Raw genomic sequence first — 15743 nt, 5'->3', positions numbered from 1 at the left:
TAGATAAGTTTTCCGGAATAACCCTTCACCGGTGTTGCAAAATATTTTTGTGGGTTTTGTGGGTTTCAGATTTGAAAATTTTAGCTCAAAACTTATGGTTTTGTGTCACCCACTTGCTAACCTTGTATTAGGAAAGCACACATCCAGTATGCTTGCTCCGTATATTACCTTTCGGTAAACTACCGTCCGGTTGTAAAGGAAAGCGTTGAACAAGCAACTGTTAAGGCAATGTCCCCTGACATGCTTTTAATTATGGTCTATAACGCGTCGGACGCAATTATTATCCTTTGTAGGAGCAATAGTAAAGCTCACCCTTATAATTTTTCGGTCTGGCACAAGGTCCTGTCTTCGACCATGCTATGCAATCACCGTTCTTACGGTTGACACCCGATTTGGTTCAGGTGACCTAATGAATTCCAGGTGAATTCCTAGGATTTTACGTTCAATGGTAATGAACGCATTGAAAATGGGTTTTCAGAAAATAAATCGGTTTATAATTTTGATCAAAATATTTTCTCGTTCAAGCTCGAGTTTAGATATCATTGAATTCCATGAGTTTGTAATTCTCAATCTTTAAGGTCAATCTCAAGGATTGAGTAATATCAGGCTTAAAAGCTGATTTTTAATCTTTAAGGAGATTATCCTTTCTGGGGATCTGATTCATTAGTCTTATCTAGCTAATTTGCACGGTGTCCCCCCATTGTACGAGATAAATCCTTCTCATGGTTAGGATAAATCTGACCACTTGGTGACCCTGTTTGATGCTGAGGTCCGTGGATTTCCTGCTGATTTTAGTGTTCACTTTTCAAGATTTTTCGTCAACCTACAGCTGGTCTGGACGACAACTTCTTGACCTAAATTAAGAAGCGCGTGTCTTTTTCGGAAGACTTTACTTCCTTTTAATGATGGAATTGATTTATCGTGTAGATCCATCTTTTTTTTTCTTTCATCGGGTAAAATAGTTAATTTAGTCCAAAACAAAAGCACCTGCAATAAACTTTACAGAAACATGTGCTAGATAGTTTTTAATTGAATAACTAGGTACATTCTCCCCACACTTAGTTTCTTTCTTTGCCTTTTTATTCTTAAATAAATAAATTCAAGCGTTTTAGGGTGTTTCTCAATTTATGTCCTTTCCGAGGTAACGATAATTTCGGTATTAACACCTAATTTTCACCGTTCATAAATATATATAAACATGATTTTAAATTCATTTAGTTGAAAATTTTTCAAATTTTCATAAAATTTGGCGTATAAACCCGAGAGAATTTATAACCCTTCCCCACACTTGAGATCATGCAATGCCCTCATTTGCATGAAATCAGACTCTAATTATAAATTCATGAGGGTGATTAGTGTAGAAAAGTGATTGAAAATACCCAGTTTGTAATTACAAAGCTCGTCAAATGATAGATGTCGCGCCTCATCGTTCATTCCTTCTTGTTTTATCACACATATTTTTCTTCAAAAACGGTTGCTTTTCTGAACCGTTTGCTAATCTTTGAATATACGTATTTTACCCTAAATTATCATGCATTTTTATTAACGAGTTATGCACTAACCCGAACCCCGAATTTAACGTTAAGTGGGGTTAGACTTCCCCACACTTAGCTGACGACATGTGAAGTCGGTAGAATGAGTTCCACGAATTAGAGTAGTGAGCCAGTTATTTACATCTCGGGTGGTGTATAATATATCAATGGGTTTAAAGTTTATACTCGCCCGATTGTCACTACTTAATTCTTTTTTAAGTGTAGCTTTTAGTAAATGGATATGTCTCTTTTCTGATTTTTGGTCAAATGGATCGATATACACCGACATACTTATTTCTATAGGGTGGACAATTCCTAATATTTCCTTCCTTTTATTCTCAGGATCAAAGTTTTCACCTCTATTACCCAATTTGGTGAAATTCGAGGTGTCATTATCTATTACAGCTCGTAGTTCATTTCCGGTAGATGACTCGTCTATTGAGAATATTGGGTTGGAAGGTTGTGGAATGGTGAAGTTCGGTTTGGCCTCGGGGGTAAAATTTTCAACGTTATCGTATTCCCAAGAGTACCAATTTGTCACCCTTACTTCTTCTTTATCCATTGATGGATCGATGAGTTCGTCGGTAGAGGCTAATGTGTCGATATGTTGTGAAATTGGTAAGACTGAATAAAAAGTATCATCGGGATAGTTGGTGATTTCGGAGCTCTCGAATTCATCAAAATTCGATGATATGAGATTTTCTTGCACACGACTCCTCAGATCAACAGGTGTGTAGTCTGATAGAGTTTCAGCTTGCCGGTTTACAAACTCTCTCATTTGTTCATTTTGAGCATTGAGTTCTTCGAGTTTGATTTTCATATTGTCTAATAAATTTTCAGACACGTAATTTTCCTCGTCTACTGGTTGTTGAGTTTGGAAATATTCTTGGGAATAATCCCAATTTGAATTGTATTCTTCATAATGATTCCATTCAGGTTCCGTGGGTGCGTAATTTTCCATAGGAACGTAATAATAACATTCCCATGTTGAGTGATAATCTCCACAGATTTCACAACCAGTTATTGTTTCGTCATTCGTGATCCAAGATTGACCGAACGAATTGTCATCAACACCCGTTTGAGAGTATTGATTTAATTGATTTTGGATATCAAAAAGAGTTTCCACAGCCTTGTTTTCAAAATTTTCCATTTTATTGCGATGGCCAAATTTTAGCTACAATGTGGTGCATTTACTAATTATCCTATTAGTTATAAAAATAGAAAAACTTATATAAGTTGTCCAATTAATAGACTTTTCTGCTTTTGCCCACGTTTCGAATAGCTAAAAGATGCAGCAGGGAGCCAGAACCCTTTAAATCGGAAGCTCACAACTCAGCCACTAACAAATCCAACTATTACTACGAAGCAGAAAATTGTCAACGTCCATTAATTTAACCACATAAATAATTTTTCTTTCCGTTTGAGATATTAGATAAGAAATAGAGAAAATTTCTAAGTCCTAAAAACTAAAGCGTCGAGAAATAAGAAAGAAAAAGAATGCGCATCGAAAAACGTCGAAAAATAAAAATAAGAAAGTAGCGAGTCGTGACTTAAAAGGCACTAAAATTTTAGAATCGTCGCAAAATTCTAAAGCACCTAAATCTTAGTCTAAAGAAATAGCACTTAAGGAATTTAACGGCAAAGCCTAAAAATCTAAAAATAAAAATAAGATACGGCAAAATACTAGAACTTAAAACTAGCTACAAACAATAAAGATACAAATATTACACTAAAAAAAATACAAAATATAAAAATAAACTTAAAGTTGTAAAAAGTACAATTTTTATAAAAATATTATTTTTATATTTTTATTTTATAAAAGTATTAATTTTTTATATATTAAAACTAAATATAATTAATTATAACTAATTAATTTAAAAACTTAAACTAAATAATAATAATAATAAAGTAATTATGGTTAAATAATAATAATAATTAATAATATTCCGTAATAAATGCGAAGTAGGGTTCCTGGGTGCGCCTGTCATGGTGGCTCCGCGAGTCGTGGAGTTTTAAGCCTGCAAACTCCGCGAGTCGTGGAGTTTGAAAGACGTTTTTTTTTTTTAAATTTTATATTGTTTTTCTAAAATGATATATAAATATATTTATAGAAAAATAAATTAAAAATATAGCGTTTCGCCGAGTTCCCCGGCAGCGGCGCCAAAAACTTGATGTCGTGCGAGGTGTACGTGAAATACTATATATTTTTGATACGAAAAGCGATACAAATTACACAAGTTTTAATTATTTATTTACAGATGGGATATACCTAAACCTTGCTACAACACTATAGGCAGTGTACCTAATCGTAGAGTAGTATAGTTTTTAGTAAGTCCGGTTCGTTCCACAGGGAGCTGGCTTATTTCACACTATATTTTAATTAACTATATTTGTACAAAATATATATAATTATATATAATAATATATAAAAGGGGAGTTTACCGTTTAATGACCGGTTTGTCGATTTTATATTTTAAGTGAAGCGTATAGTAAATGACGATATTTAACTAACAATATAAAATAAATAACAATAATTAAAATGACAATACATAAAAGTACGAGGAAATATGAAATAAAATATATTATGCTTATTTAAACTTCCGTAACCATGATGTTTGACGTTTCGATTTTAATTTATTGTCCTGGGTTAATTGTCCTTTGTCCTGGATGTATTTGAAACCTATCTGGTTTTTGTCCATAATAGTTCATCGGTCATAATTATAAACTGCTCGGCATATTTAACCTTATACCCGAAGTCAAATATTCCAACTAACTGGGGATTCGAACTGTAACAAGGTCTTAATACTTTGCTTAATGAATACACCAGGTTATCAACTGTGTGTAAACCAAGGTTTTAATACTTTGTTAACAATTACACCAATTACCCTTGAATGTAATCCACCCCTGTTTTAATGAGTCCATTGACTATTAATCCATCCCCGTGTCCGGTCAAATGAACAATAATTCGTACTTATAAATATCCCGCCCATCGTGTCCGATTAAGTGTATGTGGTTATATATAGATACGTCAAATCATAACCTTTATATTAAATTAACGAGGTATCGTTAATTTAATATAAAGCCCATTAATAGCCCATAGTCTAATTTTCACAATTGTCGTTCTTTTGTCCAAACCCCAATTATGGTACAAAACCCAATTACCCCGTCTTTAATATTTAGCTCAACATCATGATTACTTCGGCTCAAATAAGCATAATAATAACTTAAGTACGAGACATTAATTTAAAAAAGAGAACATAGCTTACATTGATTATTTATCGCGTAGTAGTACACGGACAGAGCTCTGACTTTAAAAACCCGTAAAATAACCTTTACATAACCCGAACTAATCTAATATAAAACTACCCTATACTATATATATATATATATATATATATATATATATATATATATATATATATATATATATATATATATATATATATATATATATATATATATATATATATATATATATATATATATATATATATATATATTTATTTATTTATTTATTATAGAGTGTTATTATTATTATTTATATTTTTATCGAACGAATGCATGGCCTTTTATAGGCATTTTGATTTCTGACAGCTCCGCGAGTCATGGAGTTTTTGGCCTTCAAACTCCGCGAGTCGTGGAGTTTGATTTTCCAGCTTACATCATTTTGGATCTTTGCTTGTCGACGTTATTAAATAATAATATAATATATATATATATATATATATATATATATATAATTTTTAAGAATTATTTATATATTATATTTTATTTATGTGCATAGTTGACTTGTAATTTTTGGTCCATTGCGTCGGGCGTTGATAGTTGGCTCGGGTACCGGTTCCGGATTTTCGAACGTCCTTTCGTATAATTTAATATCTTGTACTTTGCGTTTTGTAACTTGTACTCTTGTCATTTTTAGACGTTTCTTATCAATAAATTGAACCACTTGGATTGTATCTTGTACATTTGAGCTTTTTGGTCATTTGCGTCTTCAAATCTTCGTTTTCGCCTTGCGTCTTCGCACTTATTTAATATAAACGATTACAACTTAAAATAGGACAATTACAACTAAATAATTTACATATTGGGAGGATATTGCTACTAAATATATGTTCATTTGGAGCACTATCAATTCATCAAGCCGACAAGGTGAGTGTTAATATCCTATGTGCATATGTATGTGTAGGATGGGTGCGGGTCGGGTGAAGTGGTTCTCGGTTATAGAGCTCACTTCACATATAGGTGGATTTGATGGACTTGTGTAATAGGTCCAATTGGCACGGTTGTGTGTTTTGGTTGACCACCTTTGGCGAGGTGCACACTTTGTGTGTACGTTATCACACATGCTTGTGATGTGGATTATACCACCCCAATGGCGAAGGGTTGGTATTGAGTTGTGATTGAAAAAGTAGATCACGTATGGATGCGGATTCACGATGACGCGTGTAGTTCAGTCATCTTATTGAGGTAGTGATCTCGTGTGGTTGCGGATTCACTAAGGCTCGTGTAGTTCGGCCAACCTTGATGTTGTTGTGGTAATGAAGATAGTAGTCTCGTGTGGATGCGGATTTACTATGGCTCGTGTAGTTCGGCCAATCTTCATTGTGGTAATTGACTTTTGGTATTGGGTTAAGGGGTTAACCTTGGGCGTTGTACGCTTTATTGTTATATATATTGTTGTATCGTTGTGATGTAGCTAACCCTCCGGGTGTAGCTTGTGGAGTTGTTCATATCGTCGTTGGTGAACTTACTTTGTTGACTTCTTAGCTTGTTGTATAGCGCTCGTACGGTATGCTCAGTTAGTTGCCCTATACATGGATGCTCCGGTATGTGTTATTTGATTATTTGTGTGGCGTGTCCATTTTATGCATATATATGTATGTAGTATATTCTCACTCACTAAGTGTTAGCTTACCCTCTCGTTGTTTACATTTTTATAGATTTGCATGGAGGCGGTGGCTCGGGTAAGCGTGAGAACTAGCGGAATCGCGTAGGTTGCTTTAGGAGACGTGCTTTTGGATTGATTAGGATTGGGTAGCGTATCCCCAATCGACATGCTCGATCTTTATTTTGCGTTGAAAATCATGTGGTCGAAAACTTGTATTTGTATGAAAATCGTAAAACGGCCGATGTGGGCCCGGTGTCGTAAAAATCATTTTATTATTGGAACGTGTTAGTTTTAACTAATATTAAATGTTGTGAAAACCGTTTCGTCTAAAAGTGTCGGGAAGTGGGTGATCTTTAATCGAAAATTGGAAATTTTGGACAGCAAGCTGCCAGGCTATGTGCGTGCCGCGCACATATGGAGTTGCGCGCCGCGCACCCCTCCTGTTAAAAAAAATATATTTTGCGTATTCGGTTGGATAACGGGTTGGGTCGTTACAGTTTAACTATCTATGTTGATGACTTGATAATTATAGGAAACGACATAGAAGAAATTTCAAACCTTAAAACAAACTTATTCAACGAGTTTGAAATGAAAGATTTTGGTAGACTCAAATATTTCTTGGGAATTGAAGTTTTACAATCTCAACAAAGAATGTTTATATGTCAAAAGAAATATGTTCTTGATTTACTTGCTAAAACATGGATGATCGACTGCAAATCAGCCGAGACCCAGTGATCCTGAATCAGAAGCTTTTTATGGAAGAAGAAGCCGAACTTGAAGATCGAGAGCAATGTCAAAAGATCATTGGGAAGCTGATTTACGTCGCTCATACTCGCCCTAATATAGCATATGCAGTAGGAGTATTTAACCAATTTATGCATCAACCTCAAGTACATCACATGAAAGCTGTTTGGAGAATTATCAAATACCTCAAGGGAATAGCTGGACACGGAGTTGTTTTCAAGAACAACGATAACGTCAAAAACTCAAATATATACAGACGCAGGCTAGGGAGGTAAAAAGGGAGATAGAAAATCTACATCTGGTTGTTTCACCTTAGTCGACAGAAACCTAGTTACATGGAAAAGCAAAAAGCAAAAGGTTGTGTCTTTTTCAAGTGTTGAAGCAGAATTAAGGGGCATAGCTCGAGGAGTACAAGAAGCCTTATGGATTCGAAAGCTTCTAACAGAGATTGGATTTCCACTAGAAGATTCTAGTAGAATCATGTGCGACAACGAAGCAACTATCAAGATTTTGGAGAACCTAGTCCAACATGATCGAACAAAGCATGTCGAAATAGACAGACACTTCATCAAGGAGAAGTTAGAAGCAGAAATCATCTTACTTCCCTTCGTCAAATCAAAAGACCAGTTTGCACACGTTCTCGCCAAATCAGTCAAAACTTTTAAATGAAATATTAATCAAGTTAAATATTTGGACATCTCACTATTCAATTTGAGGGGAGTGTTAAGTTATTAACAAAAATGAAGAAAAAGAAGAACAACGACTCCTTCCATTTTTAGATTGTAAAAAAACAAATTCTTTCCTTAGTTTCAAAGGCTCATTGCCTTGTTTAAGTTTCTAGCCGTTTGAGACTTGTAATGTTTCAAGCATTCAATAGTACAATCAATATTTTTCAATTCAGTTTCTTTACACTTATATGTTTAAAGAACAAACTCTCCCGAATAGACTTTTCTATAGCTAACCAGTCACCAATGGAATACTAATAACTTCGAAGGTATCGTGACGTACCAAATCATCTTAGCCAAACCCGAAATTTGATCAGGATTAACATTTAACAAATTTGCGAATATGTTCAAAAACCGTAAATTGCTCGTCGATAAAAGAGATTCAAGCAACCTTGTTGATCTGATGTTTATGGAGGGTTACTTCATTTAAATTGTCCAGAAGAAAATTTAATTATCTATAATCATACTCAGGAACAAGAAGATCAATATGAACCTCGAAATTATCGATTATTTGTAGAACCAGACGTACTCTCCTAGTATATATTCGTTGTTTTCCCTTGCATGGTAAGTATTTGACAAAATGCTTAACTCATAAACATCAATAACTTTTATTATACTTTAATCTGTTCAATATATGGTACCCCATGAAACAAATTCAATTCAATTCAATTCAGCTTCATAATCTACTGACCTAATTTTTGTTTGTCGAAAACGACTAGTTATGTTCTTCTTAACAATTTAATAGATTTTGCAATTTTGCTCTAAGGTTAAGTACCTTGCCTTTAGGCGAATAATTGCTTGTTAGAGGATATATCCTATTCTTGAAGCACCAGGATTTACTCTTTTCTTTCTAATCGCAGTCTGTAAACCTAACGCTGATTTGATAATAAGCAGGAATAGATTTGGTGAAAATTGGACCTGTGAAGGATTTGTTTATCGTGTTAACAGTTGAAACTGATATATTGTAATTACCAATAATGAAGATGCTCTTCTCATTGCTTTAGAAACAAAGTAGCTAACAAAATATGTTGATGTTTTAATCTAATAATTAAAAATTAAATAAATAAAAGTACAATATGTTTCATTTTCCAGGCTTAACACCTTCTTTCGTTAGTGAAGACGGATCTGAAATGCTATAACAGAAAGAAAACAATGCAAAACAAAAGCAAAATCAAATACAAAACATTAGGAAAAACAAAAACAATATAAGAGATCCCCAAATTCCCAATGTGGGAGTAAACATTAAACTCTTATAATCTTGAAAAACATTATTGCTGAGTATGATGTTTTTGAATTCGTTGGCGGACGTTATTAGCAAACAGGCAAGTCTGCTGGTGGTTGCTGTAACATCTCCATTTCTCCAATTCCATCGTCTACTAAAAACACCGTTGCTAAACCCCACCCAATGTGAACATCTAAGTGACAGTGCATAATCCAGGCACCTGAGGAAGACAAAGCATAAAAGATAAGCAAAATATATGTGTATATTTTTTTTTGCAGGAGATAATGTCAGGTGACATCATCTCTTTCCCTTATCTTTTACAATAACCAACTTGTTATTGTACTGGCAAGATAAGCAATCGTCTAGGGTCTAAAATTTTTAAAAGGACCCAAAATTTTGAATATATAAATATTTTTCTCAATATATTTAATTAAATTATATAAAAAATTGTCAATTACAGTTAAAATGTCTTGTTTTTAATAGTTAATATAATGTAAGTAAATAAATAGATAAATTGGAGTAATATTTTTTTTTTATGAGTAGTAAAAAAATTTAGTGGACTCATTTTTAATTTCGTCTAGAACCTTTAAATTGTTGAGACGACCCTGATTGTACTTATCATTGTTTACCTGGATTGTCAGCAACAAATCTGATGACGGCCCACCCATTAACAGGTAGACTGGCAGTGTTTCTAAGTGGTGGGTCCACAAGGTTGAATTTAGAGGTATCGGTTGCAGGATTAAAGTTTCCGAATCCTTCTGCAAGTATGTAGAAATCGTATCCATGAAGATGGATCGGGTGGTTTTCGGCTGTGAAGATACTTGTACCTTGGAGTACAATCTGCACCTTAGCTCCGAATTTTAACGGGTAAACCTTGGTCCCACGAATAGGTTGCCATAAAGACCGGCTTACGTTCCCGGTATAATCAAATGCCACTGGCGGCTTAGCCGGAAAATCGGTTGTGAAAACTCCAGGAACACCGTGGTGGTGCGCCTGTAGCACCGAGAAGTTTGACGGGAGCGCGAAAGACACGTTGTTCATGCTTGCAGTGAACCTAGTATTGTTTGGCGCCTGACATGTACTAGCCGGTGCTGTCGGTGGGCATTGGTTTAGTCCAAGACCAGCTGTAATAAAAAGATTCTCGTCTATATCGGTTGGAACCTCGACCTTTTTCGGGCTTCGGAAGCTACTGGTGAAGGCGGTGGCTGTTGCGGTGTCATTAAACGCAGGGAGAGAAGGTAACATGGGTTTTGACGCGACGCCTTTTGCGGGACACGGGGCGGTTTTGTACTCTAGAATGGCGGTTGTGGTTGTGTTGTCGAATGGTGCTCCTTGTGCACTAGCGTAAGCACGGGCGGCAATGTAGTATCGAGCTGGTGGTTGGTCGGCTGTGATGAGTACGTCGGTGGTTTGACCTGGTCCGAGCATGAGGACATTTGTGGTGAATGGTTTGACGTACGAAGCGTCGGCTCCGACGACGGTTAGTTTGTGGTTAGCGATACTGACGAAAAGCTGTTGATTAAGAGCTGAATTGATCACTCGAATGAGATTTGTTTCGCCTGAATCGACCGGAACTATAGTAGTTTCTACAATATAAAAAAAAACAGAGATTATGTAAACAACCATTAATTAAGATTTACTAATAAAATAAAAAAAATGTATTTGTGAGACCGTTTTTTTTTTTTTTTTGGTAGCGAACCTTTTGAGGAGCAGTTATAGAGATCACCAGGTTGACCGTTGATTGTATACGCATCGGAAATATTTGGAGCGCCACCTGTTCTCATGGCTTGTCTAATCACGTCCAACGGGTTAGCATTCCACCATTCGCCTGACATCATCATGACATCATGTACAATGTTAACTATATCAGTTGTGAAAAATGTGTATATTTTTATGTTGGTGGATAGATATAGATAGCGTACCAAGAATAACGACTGAATCACGCGTTGGTTTAGGAAACGGGTAGGAATCTCCTAGTTTAGGGCGAATGACTAGAGCACCGTAAACTGTGGCTCTGACCCATGAGCTATGTGCATGCCACCATAGTGTTCCTTCTTGACCTGAAATCGTGAACCGGTAGGTGTAACTCCCTCCTGGTCTAATAGGACATTGCGTGATGAACTCGGGTCCATCTGCCCATGCTGTCGTAATTTGCCTAACACCGTGCCTATAGAATACAAATAAAAAACCACATGAGAAAAAAAATCCTCATTTTATCTTCATACATAGTATATGATAATTCATATTCGAGGTGACAATTTCGACCCATTTACGTATGAATGGGTTTAAAACTGGATCAAACAAGTTTGCTTAAAATGGAAAGATCATGATAAAAAGTGTAAATTTTATGCTCGAAATTTGTCAATACATATTACATGGATAAGAAAGTGTTTTTTGGTCAACTTGGCCGAGCCCATATATTGGGTTGATAAAATGACTATTTTTAACCTTGACCCATTACCCAACTCGTCTGATCACCCATTTTGCCACTTCTAATGTATACTAGAATGTGCATGGCTTTAATTATACCAGTGAATAGTAACGTTATCTTTAGCTCTATTGACGACATTTATCACTAAACTATCGCCATTGTTTACTTCCAAGGTCGGGCCTGGTAATTGCCCGTTTACTGTCATAACGGTTTGCGTCTTGCACAGCCTTGTCACTTTTGTTTCTTGAACCTAATACATACCAAATAGTTATTAGCATATACATCATAAAATAAAAGCAAAAAAATATTATCAATCTGAGGAAGAAAGGGACATACAACAAAGTCATGATAGTAAGTTTTAGCATTTGCTAAACTGATTAGACTTGAACACAGAATTAGCAAACTCAAAAGTGACAATGCATGTATACCATTGCTACCAATGCTGATTAAGTTCTTCCCCATTGTGTTATCGTTTTCGTTCTAACGTTTTTGTATAATGTGTATGGTTTATTACTTAACCAAGAAGAGCTAGGTAGATGACTTGTGGAGTTGGGATAAACGAGTTTCTTATATAGAGAAGAAGAAGATAGAGAGAGTTGTTTAAAGTTGGCAAAGTTGGTTTTGATTTTGGAGTGAATAACTGTTCACAATAAAAAAAAAAAAAAAATTAAAGGTCAACCTGAGTTGGTGCACCCACTGACCTATCAAAAATACGCAATGTGATCAAATTTCTTCAATGCTTGCTTCTGAAGTCTGATTTCTTCCCTTTTTAGGGTCATGATTATAATATTCAATTTAATAACATGCATTTTTGTTTTCTTTATGGGAGTATTCTTACCAAATGGACTAGATACTTTTGTTTGTCTAACTCATGAATCAGTGAGAACATTATGACTACAAGGCCATAGATTATGTCATGAAGTTAGTCTTTTTGCAAAGTTCAAATTATAGGGTGAGTATCAAGACCTTTTCAAACAACTAAAGTTCAATTTTATTTTAAGATAATTACAATAACATTAATTTTACTTCAAAGGTTATTGACCCAGTTATCTAGTCTGTAATGTTTAGGCATTTTACTACATCTTAGGTATGATACTATACGCGAGTGTTTTCGTTCTTTTCATCAATGTGTGTTAAGCATCACACTTAGTCGTCGGAATGATTCCATCACAATAGCCCACTGATTGGAGCCCTGAGTTTCTTGCAAACTAGAGGTCTCATGTCCGAATCCCGTTCAGGATGAATATTTAGTGGTCATCAGGGATGAGTTGAAAACAGCCAGAGAGTAATCATGCTCCCTTTTACCTTTACCTTTTTTTATTTAGTCATAAAATTTTTTGGAACTTCTTAAACCTCAATAGAAGTACTGATAATTTGTTACTGTTGTTTTTATGAGTTACGACCACGGTGGTTTAGGTAGGTCCAAATCAGGACATATAGAGTAAGTTTAATTAGGCAAAAATGGATAAGTTTTAGTTACTAAAAGAGACTTCATGTTCCCATACAAAATGTGCAACCATCCATACTATGATACTAACTTTTAAACTGCTCCACTGTTATATTGTAATATGCTTATTGTTGAACCGTCTAGTTTCTCATGTTGTTATTTTCTTTCTTTTGCTATACCTGTACATGTAAACTTTTTTAAAGATTCTGGAACCCTTTTTAATTACCTCGTGTAGCGAAATATGTATCTGGACCAATGTTTATCAATAAACAGTTAGGAGAAACTTAATGTAGGAAATAAAAAATAAAATATATAAGATATATATTACTTTAATCGATCTTAAAGGGTCAAAATGGGATTTTTCTTCCTCTCTAGAAGGCAATGATACTTCTTTATGAATACCATCATCAAATTATTAAATACTCAGCGTTTACCTGACCTATAAATATATATTTTGCCATTATGTAGATTACGATACATTACGATTACGATCATCTTCATTTAGGGATTGATATCGTTATAGGATATCGATGTTCAAATTCAAACATCGTTAACAACACATTTTGAGATTGTCAGCAAAAAGTCGAAAACAATTGTAGAATAATCAAGTTAATTTACATGCATCTAGGAAATATTACTCAGAACTACTCGAATAGCTACTTGGATTTAAAACATACACAAATCAAGTATGAGGAAGAACACGTTAGAGTGTTGTACTCTACTTATTATTTTTTTGAGTAAATTACACCTTTGATCCTTTTAGTTTACACTAAATTATACTTATGATCCTTACCATTTCATAATATTATATAGATCATCCCTGACTATAAAGATTGCACAGTGGTGGTTCTTGCAACTAACTATCGTTAAATCATTCCATTAAATCTAACATCTAACATATTAATAATATGGAATTTTCACCACTCTTCTTTTCAATTCTTCTTTTTCTACACTAATTTTTCCGACATCAAGTATACAAAAAACTCCTTAATTGCTATTGCTTGAGTATGTCTTCTTTTAACAGCAGTAGTAATATCATCAACCTCCGATAATTATAACTTCTTTCACAAAAATTTTCCCCAAATATAATAATAAATTAAACCCTAAAATATCATCACCGTTTGTTAATTCCATGTTTGTTCATAGTTTTGTATCTATAATTTCTTTTACTTGATGACAAAATGAAATCATCATGCGATATTAATTTTTTAAATTGTGCCGGAGGAAATTTTTAGTTATTCCATAATTCATTGTTGATTAGGTATTTAACCCAGATCTCATCTATTTCTAAAAATTATAATGATATTTCTAATGTTAGTCTTTATAACTATAAGTAAGAAATTTTTTTAAGCTTAATGATTGTACATTACAAGTAGTGAGGTAGTTATTCGAAATGATTTTTATTTATGTACAAAAAGATTATGCATATCTTAAATTCTTAAGCATCGAACTAATGACTATGTTTAGAAAAATCTAAATTATAAATGTAAATATTAAACATGAAATACCCAAACAATATTCATCTTAAGCTCTTTGTTTTTAGTCAATATAGATCGCAAATTGTAATTAGGTGTAGAAAAACTATGATAGTAATAATAAACATAGCTCTTAAGTTATCGTTAAGACTTTAGAACATGTATTATATACTTGTACTTTTTTAATAGCTTTTTTAAATAACTATCCCACTAACTTTTGTTTATCACTATTAATCTATACACAAAATTAAGTATAACCTCAAAACAGCTAAACTTAAAAAAATCCTAATAATAATAGAGAAAAATAGTAGGTGAATTGGGAAGATGAAATAGTGGTTAAAAGTCCATGTTATGCTTCACATGTTAGTAAAAAAGTCCATGTTGCCATTCACATGTTAGATTTAACGAAATATTTTAACGAAAGTTAGCAGTAAGGACCACTATCATGCAATTCTTACATAGCCAAGGATTATCTTGATAACTATCATACGATAAGGATCATCGGTATAATTTGGTAACCACAGGACAAATAGTGTAATTTTTTTTGTTTTGTTACAGTAGTATTTAGTTTATATGCGAGTTCGAAACAGATACAAGTTAACATAGGATACATGATATAATTTTTCGATCAATTTCATAAATTATAATGTTAAATCCGACACTTACAAGTGGACTTTCACCGTACCCGTCCCTTTGTGTTATCCAGTCGCGTTTTGAGCTGTGGGGTGAAAATGAAGTAAGTGACGTCAGCTGCCAAAGAATTTTGTCGCAGGATTCGGATGACTTTTATGCTGTTGCAGTTGCCTCTACCACTAATATAATTTAACTTAATCATTATAAAATAAAATATTAAGTAGTCCCATGTGTTAAAATGTCAAACCACCAATTAATCTACTAGAAGCTTAAGAATACCTTTACCTTTTCATTATAGTATATACATGGCAATAACTAGAGACTGCGTTTACCTTTACTATCAAAAATTTGGTAAATTTGGTTTTACATCAACTGCAACTAATGTTAATTATGTAAATTTGGTTTTACCTCAAAAATTATGTATACCCTCAAGTAAATTAATTACAGGTGCCATGCAGGCTGTATTAGTAGCCACCGAGTTACCTAATAAAACACACTATCCGGGTTCAATTTCTAGTTATGCCAAATCTTTCAAAAAGTAAATGTGAACAGAGGGTGCGCGTAATGCGCAATTCACCCGATACCAAGTCTCGTGTTCGGAGGGCTTGATTACTCGAGGTTTACCCTCTATGAGGGAGCCAAT

The 15743-nt window shown here is 34.1% G+C and overlaps 1 protein-coding gene across 1 annotated transcript; it reads right to left on the bottom strand.

Moving 5' to 3' along the window:
• Window positions 1-9007: 9007 nt before the first annotated feature.
• On the bottom strand, window positions 9008-15393 carry LOC139863210 (laccase-12-like). The gene is made up of 7 exons (XM_071851856.1): window positions 15386-15393; window positions 15134-15185; window positions 11644-11795; window positions 11037-11281; window positions 10814-10942; window positions 9744-10700; window positions 9008-9334 (listed from the first exon to the last, which is right to left on the bottom strand). Exons 1-7 carry the CDS (start codon window positions 15391-15393, stop codon window positions 9204-9206), a joined length of 1674 nt encoding a protein of 557 aa, XP_071707957.1. The 3' UTR covers window positions 9008-9203.
• Window positions 15394-15743: the final 350 nt, after the last annotated feature.

The sequence above is a fragment of the Rutidosis leptorrhynchoides genome, chromosome 8, assembly GCF_046630445.1.
Source record: "Rutidosis leptorrhynchoides isolate AG116_Rl617_1_P2 chromosome 8, CSIRO_AGI_Rlap_v1, whole genome shotgun sequence".
Classification (NCBI taxonomy): domain Eukaryota; kingdom Viridiplantae; phylum Streptophyta; class Magnoliopsida; order Asterales; family Asteraceae; genus Rutidosis; species Rutidosis leptorrhynchoides.
This window is presented reverse-complemented; position numbering and strand designations above follow the sequence as displayed.